The sequence below is a fragment of the Pantherophis guttatus genome, chromosome 1, assembly GCF_059756535.1.
Source record: "Pantherophis guttatus breed Tessera chromosome 1, ASM5975653v1, whole genome shotgun sequence".
In the NCBI taxonomy this organism is placed as follows: Eukaryota; Metazoa; Chordata; class Lepidosauria; order Squamata; family Colubridae; genus Pantherophis; species Pantherophis guttatus.
The window spans coordinates 283,743,320-283,760,824 of record NC_142063.1 but is presented as its reverse complement, the minus strand read 5'-3'; the positions used below and the strand labels follow the sequence as shown (position 1 = coordinate 283,760,824).

General features: G+C 38.1%; 1 protein-coding gene across 1 annotated transcript in view; it reads right to left on the bottom strand.

Moving 5' to 3' along the window:
* Positions 1-45: 45 nt before the first annotated feature.
* The window catches only part of VIT (vitrin), a 48,078-nt gene continuing 30,618 nt past the window's right edge, over positions 46-17,505 (bottom strand). Inside the window, exons 7-16 of the mRNA XM_034428161.3 lie at positions 16,940-17,161; positions 14,321-14,377; positions 13,790-13,828; positions 12,854-12,901; positions 9,357-9,419; positions 7,729-7,876; positions 6,150-6,253; positions 4,845-5,071; positions 1,364-1,877; positions 46-668 (exon numbers count right to left, since the gene is read on the bottom strand). Of these exons, the coding sequence (XP_034284052.2) occupies positions 490-668; positions 1,364-1,877; positions 4,845-5,071; positions 6,150-6,253; positions 7,729-7,876; positions 9,357-9,419; positions 12,854-12,901; positions 13,790-13,828; positions 14,321-14,377; positions 16,940-17,161 (1,601 nt within the window). The 3' untranslated portion in view covers positions 46-489. The remainder of the gene's footprint in view (positions 669-1,363; positions 1,878-4,844; positions 5,072-6,149; positions 6,254-7,728; positions 7,877-9,356; positions 9,420-12,853; positions 12,902-13,789; positions 13,829-14,320; positions 14,378-16,939; positions 17,162-17,505) is intronic.

The window sequence follows — 17,505 nt, the reverse complement described above, 5'->3', positions numbered from 1 at the left end:
TGAAAACTTCCTCCAGTGCTTGGTAAGCAGGCCACAGATACGTGCTTTTTTCATCACACTGTCTATATTTAATCATTGTCTTGTTTGCTGCTTATCATTTACATGACTGCCAACATCTGTAATTAAAGGTTAGGATCCAAACTATTTTACAATATTCAAAAGTGATAAGTCAAGCCTGTTTCTTGCCTTCACCACCACCCTTGGAGACAAATGTTAAAGGTGGCTTTGAAATCTTCAGAAATATTCCATGCCTGTTAAACTGAAAAGTTAAATTCATTGAGTCCAACTGATAATTTTAAACAAGTCAAAAGCTATTGACCAAATTGTTAACAGATCAGTTCAGAAACCAGTAAAGGGAGGTGTGGGAAGCATCACTTCCATTATGGTTATGCTTGGAGAACAGATCTGAAATTATCCTTTAGGTAAAATTTCTCATCAGGCATTTATAGGATGCAATTTCAGCAATGCAACCCTTGTAGCTGGATACAATCAGTTCCGTGGCTGTGAATTAAACTCTGTACAAATATTCTGAACAATTTTAGGAACAAATCTATAGAGTCTGTCAAATTCATCCACAAAGAATGAATGTTCCTTATCAGGGTCAGTTGCCACAGCTTCCAGTTCATCTTGGGCAGCCCATGCAATTCCTATTGAGTAGGCTATTACACCTGCAGGGGGAAAAATAGGCCATAATGGATCAATGCTTTTTTAAAAATTTATGCTGCATTCATATACATCTTCATAATACTCCAGATAGAATATGAAAAAAGAAGAGACTTGTGCCTCTTCAAAAGGAGTAATGCAGGTCCCTATTACTTTACAATTGGGGTATTTTTTTTAATGGTTTTCAAGTACCCAGGACCCCATGCTGAATTTTCTGTCAATTGAGAAAACAGTGAAAGCCCGAAGAGCAATTTCCCACCACTGTAACTTATGCTAAGTAAAATTGTGCTACGCTTTCGATCCAGAATTGAACTGCTCCCAGTTCAGCACTTTCCAAAAGAAGTGTCTTTTCTTAGATACTTCCTCCATTTAAATGTTTTTTTCCCCTACAATTGTCCAGCTACTATGTCAGCAGTTTCTTTAAGGAGGTGACAATACACGTTCTATACAGAACTCAAGATATTCCAGGCCAGCCATGCCTAAAGGACCTAAGTCTTCAACAATTCCACCTAACTCAATTAAACTTGGTCCTCACACAATCTAAGAATAGTCTGTCAATTGTGGCTGTGGGGAATTGGGAATACTAAACTTAATCTTAACTTGGATTTCTGGGTGGCCTAATTTAAACGCCCTCTTCAGATCAATAGCCCTACACCTGGCTAAACCTTTCTGAAACAAAAATACAACAACAGGCGATTACCATTCTGGTGTGCTGCTAAAGCTGGTCCCCTGACATCATCGTACGATCTGCCATCTGTAATCAAAATCATGATTTTCCGCTTGTTAGGTTTGGATTTGCTGAAGAGCTGCTCAAAGGCGAAGTTGATGGCTGCTCCGGTGCTGGTTCCTCCACTCCAGTAGTTGATTCTTTTGATAGCGTTCAGCAGCTCCTGCTTAGTGCTGTGCTTGTTAAAGTCAAATTCCAACCTTTGTTCATAAGTGTACTGCACAGCTCCGATCCGGGTATCTGTATCAGAAATCTCAAACTCTTTGCTAATATTGGCTACAAATTGCAGAATGGTGCGGAAGTTACCTGTGCCAACGCTGCTAGATCCATCGATGACAAACCCAATGTCGGCTGAATTTAGACAGGTTTTGCTGCAAGCCAGGCGGTCAACATCACAGATTCGTTTTACTAAAGGCTGCACTACTTTGTACAAGGTAAACCAACTGGTGACATGAATGGAATAGTATCCATTGGTCCTGCATACAGCCTAAATGATAGAATATTTTTATTAAAAAAATTCAAAAAAAGCTTTATATCATAATAAAATCACATAAAATATTCAAAAATTACTGTAGTAGACACCCTGATTTCCCTCTGTTTACATGGTTTTGCTCATGAGTATAATTGCCAGAAAATACATTTATACATTTATAGATTTAATCTTGTAATATCACTGATCTGGAGTTATTCCTGTTTGCAGCTGGTCTCCATCAGTGTTCTAAGATCTGAAAACTTAATATTGCAGTTTTGTAATATTGCAAGCAAGATGACCCAGATTTGGGGGGCAATATGCTGACATTTGTAAACCACTCAGAGAGTGCTGTAAAGTACTACGCACGTGATGGTGAACCTATGGCACGTGTGGCACAGGTGGCACATGGAGCCCACTCTGCAGGCACATGAGCCGTCACCCAGCTCAGCTCCACTGTGCATGAGCGCGCGCTTCCCACTGGCCAGCTGATTTTCGGGTCTGCCCTGCAACTGGGAGACGCGCATGCAGAGGACCTACCTTTCTCCTCACTTTTTGCTGCCTGTGCCTTCCCAGACCTCTGGAGATTCCCCTCCCAGCACTGTTTTGGGAGGCAAGGCTTTTTTTCCCCTTCCCAGCCGTTTTGGGAGGTGAGGCTTTTCCCCCTCTCAGCTGTTTTGGGAGATGAGGCTTTTTCCCCTCTCAGCCATTTTGGGAGGTGAGGCTTTTTCCCCTCTCAGCTGTTTTGGGAGGTGAGGCTTTTCCCCCTCCCAGCCATTTTGGGAGGCAAGGGCTGTTGTGGGATGTGAGGCCAAATGGGAGGGGGTTGCACACGCATGCGCGGGGGAGGAGGGAGCAGTGGTCACTTGTGCCTGTGCAGGGGGTCGCGCACGCATGTGCAGGGGAGCGGGGCGTGCGGGAGGGGCATTGCATTATGAGTGTGGGCACGTGCGCGCGCACAATAGCGCACACACACACTTTTGGCACCCGAGGAAAAAAAGGTTAGCCTCACTGTACTATGGAGTGGTGTATAAATGTAAGTGCTATTCCTCTTATCTTGAACTCTATTGGAATTCTTTCACACAGTTTCCAGCCAGCATGGCCAGTGTACATATCAGGTGGGAAATTATTAGGAATGAAGTCCAATACACCCGAAGGTCCTTGGTTTTCTTTTATATAAGACTGGTTTTAGTACTGCAAAATCAGAATTTTGTCACTCGTTGAGATGGGTGACTTTATAAATTAATTAAACAAATAGATAAATAACTTTGTTCTATCACATGAATGGATTGCACATTTGTGTAGTTCTTTACTTTGTAAAATGCAGCTACCATAAATTAGTGTATACAAATATGTGCTTAATTCATGTCTCAGAAGGGCTCATTGTAGCTCTGTCCTAGAAAACTTAAATAAAATCAAAATTAGTCAATAGGCTGGAGCCTGCCCAGCTTTAAGGGATGAAGCACTTCAGAGTTCAGAAGAAATGTGTTTCATGGCAAACCTATGGGAAAGTGCACAAAATATCCAGAAGGTGTGACCAGAAAAGAAAAAGTTATTTTTGCATTTCCCAAAGACAGCTTTGCTTTTTGAAGGAGACTTCATTTGCCAAGCCTTCAGGAAGAATTCCAGCTCATAAGAATGCTCCTTAATTAAAAAGGCATTCTGTAAAATGCATCCAGTCTAAATTCTAGAGCTTATGAGGACAAGTTCTAACTAAGGTGCATCCAGAACTGTCATGTGTATTGTAACAAATTCATAAATAAATCCACCTGGAGGCAATAGCCCACAGTGTCCACAAAGCAAAATCTGAAACTCCAGATTTTCAATTGCAAAGTGTGTTGCTGCTGGAATTGTATAATTTCTCTCTGTTGCTCTCTGGACTGTTGTATTCTTCATTTTGTTATACTCAAGTTGACAGTCAAAATGAGCATGATACTAGAACTTCACCATATCTAGAGGAAAAAAACCTTTGGATTCCAATGGAAACTTTCCTTTGTTGTGAATAATAGGTATATATAGAATGGGGATAGTGAATCCAGTTAGAACTGTTTCAGAAGCAAAAGATAAAAGCCCCTTAACTCAGGGGTGGGTTCTACTTACCTATACTACCAGTTTGCAATGGGACCGCTCTCTCGTGCATGCACAGAAGCTTCTATGCATGCACTGAAACTTCCTGATGACATCCGGGTCAGTGGGCAGAGCCTCCCGCTGGTTTTACTACCGGTTCTTGTGAACTGGTCCGAACCAGGAGCAATCCACCACTGCCTTAACTTCATAATATTGAGCTGTCCACAATTGTCCACTTTTTAATCAAATACAGTAGTTCTGTATTTCTTTTAAATACAGATAGTCCTCGACTTACAACCATTCATTAGTGACCATTACAACAGCACTGAAAAAAGTGACGTATGATCTTTTGTCACACTTATGACTGTTGCAGCATTCCCTGGTCACATGATTAAAATGTAGATGCTTGGCAACTGGCATTTATTTATGGTGGTTGCAGTGTCCTGGTGTCACGTGATCACTTTTTGTGACCTTCTGACGAGCAAAGTCAATGGGGAAGCCAGATTCACTTAACAACCCTTGTTACTAACTTAACAACTGCAGTGATTCACTTAACAGTTGTGGCAAGAAAGGGTCTAAAATGGGGCAAAATTCACTTAACAATGAAAGCAACAATCTTGCTTAGCAATGGAAATTTTGAGCCCAATTGTAGTTGTAAGTCAAGGACTATCTGTATCCACTATCCAAGAACAGTTTTCATTGGCTTTGTTTTTAAATTTAAAAAAGTATGGTAACTTAATGCACATTGCATTATCACAATGTTTGGCAAAACTGAGCCCAGGGCTGTAAAGTAATGACTTTGGCAAAACAACTATAATCTGTTCTTGTCTGATTATGCCATATGTGGTAAAGTGATCAGACTTTGTATTTTCCCAGAATAAGACATGCACACTCCAAAATCTGCCACTATCTTCTTACCTTGTCCACAAAGTTTGTCTCAATGACATTTTTCTTTTCATTTTCATCGGGTCCTTCAATGGTGACAAAGAAAATGTTAATGCCAGACTCCCGTGCCAACCTGGAGGCTTCTTCTACCTTATCAGTGGGCCATCCATCCACTAACACGACAGCCACATTGGGGGCACCTCCTCGGTTGCCGTTGGCATCTTCAAAGTAGTTTTTGTTAACAAAGGACAAAGCTTTTCCTGTGTGAGAAAGAGTGGCAGAGGGGAAAGAGTTGTTCCTTTGTTTAGTAAATCTTTAAAAAGTTAGTTCCTATTTATTTATTTGGCATTGTATTACACATTATTAAGACTAAAAATGATAAAATAGAGGACAGAAGCAAACCCCAATCAAAAGAAACCCAAAGCCAATGTCAAGATGCAGCGGATCAGTAGGAAGCTCCTTATTGTCAGGCTCAATTCGACGTAAAGCAATTATCTGCACTGTGATTTTGATAGGAATACATGCTCCGGTTGAAATGTGAATAGAAATAGCATTCACCCTGAAACAACAGCTGAAATAAACCTTCTGCCCACATTATGATGGAAATATTCATAGCCATTGAAACCATATGATGGAAATAATTTTCTCAACCAAATGTGTCTGAGACTGCAGATGTATATCAACTTCACATACATATCTAATAATCTTAATCTGTGCTGTTCCTACAGAAACTACTCAGATTTGTGGTAAAATGAAGGGCTCTACAATATCTGCATGATAAATTTTAGAAGCTGGAAAATACACTGCTCAAAAAAATAAAGGGAACACAAGCAAAAGACATCCGAGATCTGAATGAATGAAATAGCCTTATTAAATACTTCGTTCGTTACATACAGTAGTTTTGTGTTCCCTTTAGTTGTTTGAGCAGTATATAAACTACTGTATGTAAAGAACAAAGTATTTAATAAGGCTATTTCATTCATTCAGATCTCGGATGTCTTCTGCTTGTGTTCCCTTTATTTTTTTGAGCAGTGTTGTACAGTTCTTGCATCTTATTGTTTGAAATCCTAGGGCAATAAATGGTGATGCCAAAACATTCTATTCCACTGTATGAGTTTCCTCATACAGTGGAATAGAATGTATCTTTACATTGACTCCCTCTTTCAGAATTCAACACTGTTGATTGGGGGAACATGTTTCCACTCCCAAAATCAGAAAAGACAGTCTAGAATAAAGGAAGCAAGTGATAATCTTGAGCCGAATCTATTAAGAAACAATAACTTCAAATCTTGGCATCTGATTGTTAAGCAGATTTGGTATGACATATCAGCTACCTACCAACATTTGATAAGCCTCCTTTTTGGGATATTTTCTCAATGGCATTTTTTAAGTCCTTGGTATTTGCATAGGCCTTCAAGTTAAATTCAGTAGAAGGGTTATCGCTGTTTGTAAAACGAAGAGAAAAAAACATGTAAAACCCAGTATTATCGGCAGCCCATTAATGAAAGTAAAGAAAGTCAATTTTCAGGTATTTTTTTCCAAGCAAAGAATTATATGCACAAATAGTTCCTGAATGCTGAGGTTTATGCTTTTACTTGTCACAATTGTTACTTGTAAGCAATTAGATTTCCATGGCTAATTTGTAGAGATGATTTTTTTAAAAGCAGAAAATAGAACTTTCTGTATAATAATTAATTAACAATTAAAAACAATTTATTATTAATCATTACTAATAATTTGCTATGCATTATTAATAGTAATAATTAATAGTAATAGTAAATTATTAATAGTAAATTGTTTGAATTGTTTAATAATTCATATTGAATTATTAATTTACTATTTGCTTCCATCTGCTAATTCCATCTTGTTCAGCCTTTCAAATAACTGGAGATCAGCTCTTTGGTTTAATAAAGGCATACCTACTTAATTTTACATAAGTTTATTAGTAGTCTATTGTTTTGTTTTGTTTTTCATGTTGGAAGTTGAGATGGTCCTTCCTCAAGGCATCTAATTAAACTTTCTGAACCCATTATCACCTGAGATTAAAAACATAGCATGACCCATATTTCATCCCTAAGAGGTTGGTAGCTTTTCTTCTCTTCCCCAATACTTAGAATCCTTATATCTCTGAAATGTATCCAGAAAAATATAACACTATATATAAAGATCAAATATAAGATAAATTTTGGATAGCTAGAATAGGGGACTGACCTGTTTAATTTTTTATCAATTTTTTTTTCATCTATTCTGATACACCAACTATTTTGAAATTGGGTTGTATATATACATACACACACATACCCCGATGCATATTTATTATTCCAATACACTTGTAATATAAATAAAGTTAAATAGAAATAAAATGAAATAAAATAAAATGAACAAATTGAAAATAAGCTATCCCAAATAGGCAATATTCAAAGGAAAAAAAATACTGAGTATGTATAAATTGCCCTTTCTGCATATCTTTTTTGCTATTCTACCAGAACTCTTGAATATATTTGGTTACTGCCAAAGACAGAACATTAATTTATGACACCTTTTTTCAAACTTTGGCCTTCCTGAAGGGTTACATCTACTTTTAGAGTATAATATTTAATACACAATAGAAGAAATGAGTGCCCACCTCGTCCCGTTATTGACCAAGGCTCTATTCTGATCTGTTAGCAAATCTAAAGTCAGATACTCGCCTAAATCCATAAAAATTCATGAAATAGGAGTTAGAAAAGGAGTTAACATATCTTTCAATTTTATTGATATTTATTTTTGTAGGTGCTTGTGTGTATGTGTGTGTGTGTGTGTGTGTATGATTGTCTGTGTCTATGTATATGTATGTTTATATGTGTGTATGATACACATTCTAAAATCTATATTACCTTCTTAAATAATGGTTTTTATAAAAACAATGCACTATTACCCATACTGAACAATGCCCATGAACGGCCCTATTGGGCCAACATTCAAGGCTTGAGATACATCTTTGAGGAATTGTTTCTGGATCTGAAAACGGCGCCTGCCAATGCTCCAGCTCCCGTCTATCAAGAAGGCTAAATCAACTTTGCAATCTAGGAAAATAAATTAGATTAAATACATTACAAATATATTAGAAGAGTTGGGGACCGTTTCTATTGTATGTTCTACGTTAAGATCATGACACCTCATTTATTTCTCAAGTGCTCTGCCTATCACTATTTGTGGTTATAGTCATGTTTGCAAGTGTTCTCAGAAGACAGAAGTACAGGATTGTCCAAAGCAGTGCTTGCAGTCCCTAATTTCTCAAGTCATGTTACATATTTATGAACAGCCATCCAAATAACTTTTTCACGGCATTTGTTCTAATCTGGAGTACCCTGGTAATTTTTTTTCTTTAACCAACAGCCAAATTGCAGGGGCATACAAAAGCTTCTAGATCTTTTGAGCCCACTAGGGGTAGTCACAGACATTTAAGTAATTAATGCTTATTCAGAAACAAATGATTGAAGAACTATTGGTATGACTTTTTTCCAGAGGGGGAAAAAGGGAAAGCTAATTTCTTCATCCTTGTGGTCCTATAATGGACCCTGAAGGTATTTCTGAATTTTCACACAACATGGGAAGTAGAACAAAGATTGCAGGGGAAAGGAGAAACTGATCAATATTGCCTTTGTTGGATTGAGCTCCTTCTACAAAGTAAGTTTTTCTAATCATTGAACAATTAATCCGCATCCAGCCCCATAGAGTTGTGGGTGTGAGATTTTAAACTATGCTTTACACCTAATAATTTATCATAATAGGAAGAATGCTATGATTTTTTTTCTTACTTTCTTCTGACTTTCTAAAGATGGAGATTACTTGTTCATGCCATTCAGTTCACTCACAAACCGAATGAAGTTTAGTCCAGGAATAGCTTAGCTATGTAAAACAGTTTAATTGCTGTATACATCACTCAAACCCCTTCTCAGAGAGAGATGGGAAATTAAGGTATGAAATATGAGAAGAGAGGACTCATTGGAAAAGACCCTGATGTTGGGAAAAATTGAAGGGAAAAGGAGAAGGGGACGACAGAGGATAAAATGGTTAGATAGTGTCATTGATGCAATGAACATGAATTGGCAAACTCTGGGAGACAGTGGAGGACAAGGGTACCCTGATGTGCTATGGTCCATGGGGTCATGACTTAGCGACTGAACAACAAACAAACAAACAAATAACTTTAATACATGCATTTACACTCATCTTATTGTATTGGGTAATATAACTCTGGATTAAAAAGTCATCCCTTCTCTCTCTCTTCTTACAGTAACCAAATTGATTATTATAATTTGTTGTTATTGCTGCAAGCTAGTGAAAAAAATATGCATTTATTAACAAATGATCAACATTTGAGTAAACCTGAATGGAAATTAATTTGTTCCCACTAGTAGTTCTGCTAGATTTCTCTTTGATCCCATTCCCCCCATCCCAAGAAGCAGATTTCATTCATGAAATGCCAAGTCTGCAAAATGTTCTCTTTGTCCGCTAAAAACAGATTATGAAAGGATCTAAATACATTTCTGATTCACATACTTGGATTTCCCTGGGAAACTGGCTTCAGAGGCTTTGGGACTATGTCTTCTTTGGAGCTGAAACCTAGAATGATCAATGTTATATATTATTAAATTTGAAGGTCAGGAAAGAGGAGACATTCACATCAAATATCAGTCTGCTAATTGAATGATGAACAAGGAAATCATGGAGATGCTTTCAGATGTTTGAAAGCACAGAAAGGGAAAATGTTTTAGGCAAGAGGGAACTTCTGTCAGTGTCCAGATAAGATGGAAGAATCTGAAGAAAGCATAGGTCCAGTTGTGCCCTGGTACAACTTCCCTGGAGAGCTCAGAAAGCTTTACAGTCCAGTGTTTTCAACCTATTTTATATTCAATCCCACTTCAAAGAAACTGGGTCTCAACATGATAGAAATAAAAAGTTATGTGTGCAGGTAGTCCTTGCCTTACAATCACAATTGGGATCGATCTTTCAGTTGCTAAGCAATGTGGTTGTTAAGTGAATTATCACATGACTGGACCCAATTTTACAACCATTTTACCACAGTTGTTAAGTGAGTACCTGCAGTTCTTAAGTGATTCATGCGGTTGTTAAGGGAAACCAACTTCTCCTCTTGACTTTGCTTGTTGGAAGCCAGCTGGGCAGGTTGCAAATCAGGATCCCATGACCATAAGACACTGCAACCATTGTAAAATGCAATCACATGACCATGGAGATGATGCGATGGTTGTAACTTTGAGGACAGGTCATAAGTCACTTTTTCTGAGGGTGTTGTTACTTCAAATTGTTGTTACACAAATAAATCACAAGTCAAGAGCTAGCCGCAATACATTTTTCCCTATAAGTGAAATGTTAGAAACTTAAGCTAAAATTTCAGTGAGGTCAGATGTGTCCTAACTACACTGCTTCTGAATGCACCTCTGGCATGTTTACCACTAGTTGAGAACCAGTCCTATAGTACATGTATTGCAGTGGTGGGTTTCAATTTTTTTTACTACCGGTTCTGTGGGCGTGGCTTGGTGGGTGTGGTATGGCTTGGTGGGCAGGGGAAGGATACTGTAAAATCTTCATTCCCTCCCCACTCCAGGGAAAGGATACTGTAAAATCTCCATTTCCTCCCAATCAGCTGGGATTTGGGAGGCAGAGAATAGATGGGGGTGGGGCCAGTCAGAATTTTTACTACCAGTTCTCCGAACTACTCAAAATTTCTGCTACTGGTTCTCCAGACCTGGTCAGAACCTGCTGAAACCCACCTCTGATGTATTGCTGGATGTACAGGGCTACATTCTACATTCTTCACCTGCTGAATGAGGCTATCCCTGGAGATGCACTGGCAACACAAGTGGACAGAGAACCCCACCACCAATTAAGTGGGTCAGCCTGATGGTATCTCACAATAAGGTAAAGGTTCCCCTCGCACATACATGCTAGTCGTTCCCGACTCTAGGGGGTGGTGCTCATCTCTGCTTCAAAGCCGAAGAGGCCAGTGCTATCCGAAGATGTCTCCATGGTCATGTGGCCGGCATGACTAAATGCCAAAGGCGCATGGAATGCTGTTACCTTCCCACCAAAGGTGGTCCCTATTTTTCTACTTGCATTTTTTATGTGCTTTCGAACTGCTAGGTTGGCAGAAGCTGGGACAAGTAACGGGAGCTCAACCCATGACACGGCACTAGGGATTTGAACTGCTGACTGCTGACCTTTCGATCAACAAGCTCAGCATCTTAGTCACTGAGCCACCGCATCCCACTATCTCACAATACCAACCCTTAAATGCTGCACCGCTTGCCTGTCTGTTTGCAAACTCTTGGGTCCCCTTTAAAGTGCTGACTTTACCCCTAAAAGCCTGAAGACCCCCAGAGCTTAAAAGACCATCATGGGGGAGGGAGATACACATTTTGCTACTGCAAGTTGGGAAACACAATTCTTTTTTTGAACCCCAGATAACACAGAGCATCTAATGTTCACAGGTTATTTATGCAGTTCTTATGCAGAGTTGAGATTTAAAAAAAATATACTTTCACCAACTCTGCTTGCATTATCATAGACACAGCTCTCTTTTTAAAAATGTAATTTTATGGAAAATGTTAAAAGCAAGAGCAAAAATTCATTCAAACTAAAATAGAGTAAGAAGGGGAAAAAGAAGGAAATAAAAGAGAAAGCTAAAGTGCCAAAAAAAAAAAAAGGAAAGAAAAAAGGTAGAAGAAAAATAGAAAAGAAAAAACATATAAAGAAATGACTTCTTATCTTCTTTACAGCAGTTATGACTAAAATTACAGATCCACCCCTTTCTTTAAAGCTACAACATGACTTTCTTCTTTCTATTATCTATCCTGTCTAATTGTCAAAATAATCAGTTTATTTTTTTCTGTTTTATTTTTTAAAAAGTCCACAAGTCAGCACTAAATACAGACATTGTCTTTTCTCTAATCAAAAGGTCGATCTGGCCACCTAGCAAACTTCTATCATCTTCACCAAAATCACAGACAGGGCTTCCAATGTTGTCTTGAAAGCTGGCTATGTCACCTAAGAGCCAGCAACCTCAGAAGAGGAAGGCCACCCAACGTGCATTTCTCAGAGCTGATTGAAAAGGTTGCTGTTTCCAGGGAGGCCTGCAAGTTCCCAGGCTTGCTTTAAAATGGCATTGTCAAGTCCTGAGAATCTCAGCTCATTGACGTGGGACTTTGCGGCAAGCTAATTAAGCTTTTTTCACCACCAGATCGTCACAGCTGTCTGGGCTCATTAAATCTCTATTCAGGCAGCAGTTGTCTCATACCAACTAAAAATAATTCTCTTTGAAATGATAATTGGCATGCATCAAACAATCACAGGGCCAACTTTATATTGCATTCTGGTCTCTTGGAAATCCTCCATCCTGGTAGCTCCCTCTATCTAAGATGTGAAATTCTTTTGCAATGAATCACTTTCTACCCACCATGAACTATCTGTCGGCTTCTATAGTTTATTTCCTAATTCTGACAATCTTCTAAAATGATCTGAACATCAATGGATAAAGGAACAAAACCGACAACAACCAAACACAAACACCAATTCAAGATTTTTGTTTGCTTGCATACTCTCTTTGTGTATTTCCAGCATCAGGCAGTAATTTGTAACGTGAAACTATCTCTGAAAGAAAAAAGCCTAGAATGATCTCATTTTATCTTATACACTGGATGAATTCAGCCTGTGTACCAAATGAACCCTGAAAGTATTTTTCCAGTGGGGATCCATAAATGAAAATTGATCAGCTGATCAAGAGTGTGTAGTATAAATCTAATTCAAAGCACTTCAATTTATTATTTCAAATTATCTGACATATTTGCTTATATGCCTTAATTTGCATATATTTTTATGAACTGAGCGAGACACAAGACTCAAAAGAATCTTATCTCATCATCCTATGTAAGGAACTTCACCATAACAAAAAATAAATGCTTGTGTTTCCTGCACACGTGAAATATGCACGCTTGTTGTACATTCTTGCTGCTTAATAGACTTCGTGGAAAGATTTTTACCTGGGTCTAAAAGGCTTGATCCAGACTTCCACGCATCCGTTTCGGTAGCTGTTATGGACAAAAGACGAACATAATTATTATTCAAACAACCTATTTAATCTTAAAATAATGGAAAAAATATTACATCTTAAGAAGTATATGAGATCAACTTTGTTGAAATAATGAAAATAGCAGAGCATGCAGACAGTAAAACAAACCCTGCCTTAAGTTTATTTTGAGAGGCATTTCTGGCTGTCACAAAAATCCTTGGAATTGTAACATGAACTTGGAGAAACAGTTTGTGGTTTTCCTGTACTAGAGGATCTTCTTCTCTTTTGCAAGTATCAAATTTTAATACTAAGATATTTGCCAAAAAATCTTTGGAAAATTTGAAGCAATAGATTAAAATTGTAGAGAGAAACTGAGGGAAGGCCTTATTTATTTTCAATGCTTGTTTGCTAAATTTTGTGGTTTTGTTCTTTTGGCTGCTCTACTTTTGCTTTCCTATGGAGTTGATTTCCTGACTTATCAACCTACTAGGGTTGACATAATTTATTATAGGTAAACTAAGGTTTAATTACTGTAAGGTTTTCAATTATTACTTCAGAGGATACTTAGCGGACAACTATAAAATTGCCTCTATATTAATATAGAGCAACTAAGATAAAGCTATTTAAATTTGGCTCAATCATATTAAACAATTTTGAAAATTTACTAGGAAGTAATAACAAGGTACTTATTCAAAAGCAAGTACTGTATATTGAGATAGTTTTACTTTTAGGAATATGAGCTCTTTCTAAGAAAAAATGTAAAGTAATAAAAACTTTATCTATTTTAGGATGAAGAATAATAGTTCTGTTACTTGTGTAGCCACAAGCCTTAAAATATTTTACTGATCAGTTAATTAATAAACTTTAACATTCTCTTAATTAGAAAATCCATTGAATTAGGACATACCTTGATTCTGAGTTCTTCCTTGTGCAGCTTGAACTTGCCCTAAAATAGGAGATAGAATATTTTATTTGAAATTTCGCAAACTTTGTAAAAAGTGTTTTTTTTTTAAAAAAAAAGGATTGATTTTACCATTTTGAAAGTTGAAAATGCTTGTGTTAATCCTTTAAACTAGAGCTGTGATGGTGCAGCGGTTACAATGCAGTATTGCAGCTAATTCTGCCGACTGTCGGGAGTTTGATCCTGACCCGTTCAAGATTAACTCAGCTTTCTATCCTTCTGAGGTCATTAAACTGAAGATCCAGATTGTTGGGGGCATTAAGTTGACTCTGTAAGCCACTTAGAGAGGGTTGTAAAGCACTATAAAGCGGTATATAAGTTTAAGTGCTATTGCAAATTATAGATATAATTGAAATTTCAGTACTTTCTTCTCTAGTGAATGAAATCAATTTAAAATAGGTAGTTGGTTTTATTAATATTTGCTTTCAGGTACACCTGAGAGGACTGTGGTTTCAGTAAAGCTGTCCTGGTACTTACTTGATGCTGATGCTGCCGCCGCCATCGCTGAATAAACTGGATGGACATTGCTAGAGCCTAAGAACGAACAAGAAAATATCTTACTACTGAGAACAAAAGCACAAGAATGGTAGTGTGTGAAACAAGCTGATGGGAGCAGCAGGGGGAAAGAGTTAAAGCATAAATATAAGCCTAGATGTCTTAGTTTTGGATACATTTTTCACTTCTTGGTGACTTCATGAACACAATCATGCAATCTTCTTAGAAACAATACAGAAGGGATGGTTGATCCCTACAGGGGAAGAAATTGTGAAGTGAAATAAGACATTGTGTTGCTAAGGGAGGTCCCCACTCAACTCTTGCTCTTGGGGTAGTCTTCTGATGAGTCCATGGATAGCACATTGTTTGGGAGTGAGCTTGATGCCAATGGCATCCATGTGAAATTCCAAATGAAAACTAAGCAAGAGAGATGGAAAAAAGAAGGAAAGTAATCTGGAAAGATGAAATGGAAGGTTGAGACTGAAGAAGTCCTGATCTCAGGTGGTTGACAGAGCCTGCATGTTCTCCAGCACAGGGCAAGGTCACAGCTGGGAAAAGATTGATCTACTCTCACAGGAAGCTGTGCCAGAACTTTTTTCAGCTCTGTTTTCAGAAGGAGTCCTACCTCAGAATGTTCTGGCTCTGGCTCTGTTGTCCTACCTCAGAATGTTCTGGCTCTGAAAATTTTTTTTCCAAAGCAGAGCCAGAACATTCTGAGGTATGCGCATTCAGGTAAAAAATTGAGGTCTAAAGTACGTGCTGCATTTTATTTTGTGAAACCAACTCTCTCTCTATTGAATGCATATAAACAAACCATCAAGAACGTTAGCCTCTAGATGTTAGAGGATTGCAGTCACGATTATTAAAATCTCAATAACATCTGAAAGGCCACACATTGTCAATACTTAGGAAAAATTGTTAATTCGTGTTTATGAAAAATTAAAAGGACTATTTTATGAGGCTGATATTCTAAAGTGGGAAAAAAGGCTGGGCTGTGGAAAGCATTGATTTGCTAGTAGAGAAAGATTTGTGAAAAAGTCTAAAAGACCGCCTCTGGAAGACCTACCATCATATTCATGAAAGTCTCAGTTGCTGAATAGGTAGTCCTCGACTTACAATCACAATTGAGCCCAAAATTTATGTTGCTAAGCAAGACAATTGTAAAGTGAAGTTTACCACCATTCTAACCACAATTGTTAAGTGATTCACTGCAGTTATTAAGTTAGTAACATGGTTGCTAAGTGAATCTGGCTTCTCCATTGTCTTTGCTTGTCAGAAGGTCACAAAAGGTCCCATGACTCTGGGATACTGCAACCATCATAAATATAGTCAGTTACCAAGCATCTGAATTTTGATGTAACCAGGGAGATATTGCAACACTGTAAGTGCGGGAAATGGTCATAAGTCACTTTTTTCAGTGCTGTTGTAATTTCGATGGTCACTAAATGAACTTTTGTAAGTTGAGGACTATCTTGTGCCACAGTGTACTTCTCATTAATATTGTTTCACTAGAATAAATGGAATAAAAAAAATCAAAACAGAATTTAAAAAGAAAAAAGTGTTATGAATTCTATGAAAATTAACTTGATGGCTTTATACCTTATTTTGTTTGAACTTGGCTTATGACTACATGTAATAAACCAGGACTACATGCAAACTATTCACATCCCTGGCAGAGCTTTTTCAGATAGAACATGTAGAGCCTAGATCAGGGGTAGGCAACCTTAAACACTCAAAGAGCCACAAAGGCCCTAACCGGAAGCCCCCCATTTAATTCTGGAGTCAACCGGAAGTCTGGTTCCCCCCACAATAATGTCTCCTCCTAGCATGGCGTCCTTTTTCCTCTCCCTATCCTAACTGAAAGCCTTATCAATTGTGGAGCTGATAGGCAACAGGGAGCTGCAGTACAGGGATGAAAGAGTCACATGCGGCTCCAGAGCCGCAGGTTGCTGACCCCTCCCCTAGATCATGAAATTTTGAGCAGAGTGCAGAAAAGCACTGGATATGAATGAAGGAGCTGAGACTGAAATTAAAAAAGACAAAGACTATTAGGCATCCTAATCACGAGATGGAAGCACAGTTGTATCTAAAAAGTTTAAGCCCTCTGACCAAATAGTACATTTCGGTGTGTCCCAAAGTTTAGAAAATGAGCAAACAATGGGGCTGAGAAGAAATGGTTATATCAACCATGAAGTATCTGTATAAAAGAAGGATAGAAGTTTTGGAATGACCTTCACAGTCTCTGTTTGGAAGTCTGAAACATGTGATGTGTGCATGGAGAGCTATGAATATTTCTGAAGGAAAAGAATTGTGTAGAGTTGAAACATTTTTTAAATCCACAGTGAGGTAACATTTGGAAGAGACTCAGACATTTCTCTACTTCACTGAACTATAAGAAGTAGGAGGAGATAGAGCACCATCAGACTTGCATGGTTCTGAACAATCTTCTCTGGAGTCATCAGAAGACCACTGCTTTACATTTGAGATGAGATGATGAGATGAGAATGGTGATGAGGAGGCAGATCTAACAAATTTGTTCCATTGCCCTATCGAATTGGATTATTAAAAGCTAGATTGTGAAGCTCTTCTCGTTCCACTCACCCAGATCCCTGACCTTGTGGACTGCAATGAGAGGCTTTGCCACTGTAACAGTTGTCACTTTGGTGAAGGTCGTTGGTGCAATGGTGGTTGAAGTGACGGTTGTCTTTGGAGTTGGGCTGACAAATTCGGTTGTGGTGGTAAAGGGTTTGAATGTGTGAGCAGCACCATGTGTGGCTGGTAATGGAGCAGCAGTTGTCTGAGATCCTTTCCGTAATGAATTTCCTATATCAAGGTTGAAATATAGCATCTCACTGAAAAAAAGCACTTTCTTTAATAGCTTTGCCCTCCATATGTACCAGCTAAAATAATTAGGTTGGGTTTCAGCTGTAGTTTGGGGATGGCTGTAAATGAAGATACAATGTGATCTACATGAAAACAGCTAGAACTAAGAGGTCAGCAGTTCCCCATAAGCATGCCAAACCCATGAGAAAGATGCTGTGCTCAGCAGTCCAGCAGTGAACCAGCAGATGGTTTGTGCTTTCAAAGTGTTTTGTATCAAGATTTATTTATTATTTATTTATTTATTTATTTTATTTTATTTTATTTTATTTTATTTGTATACCTCC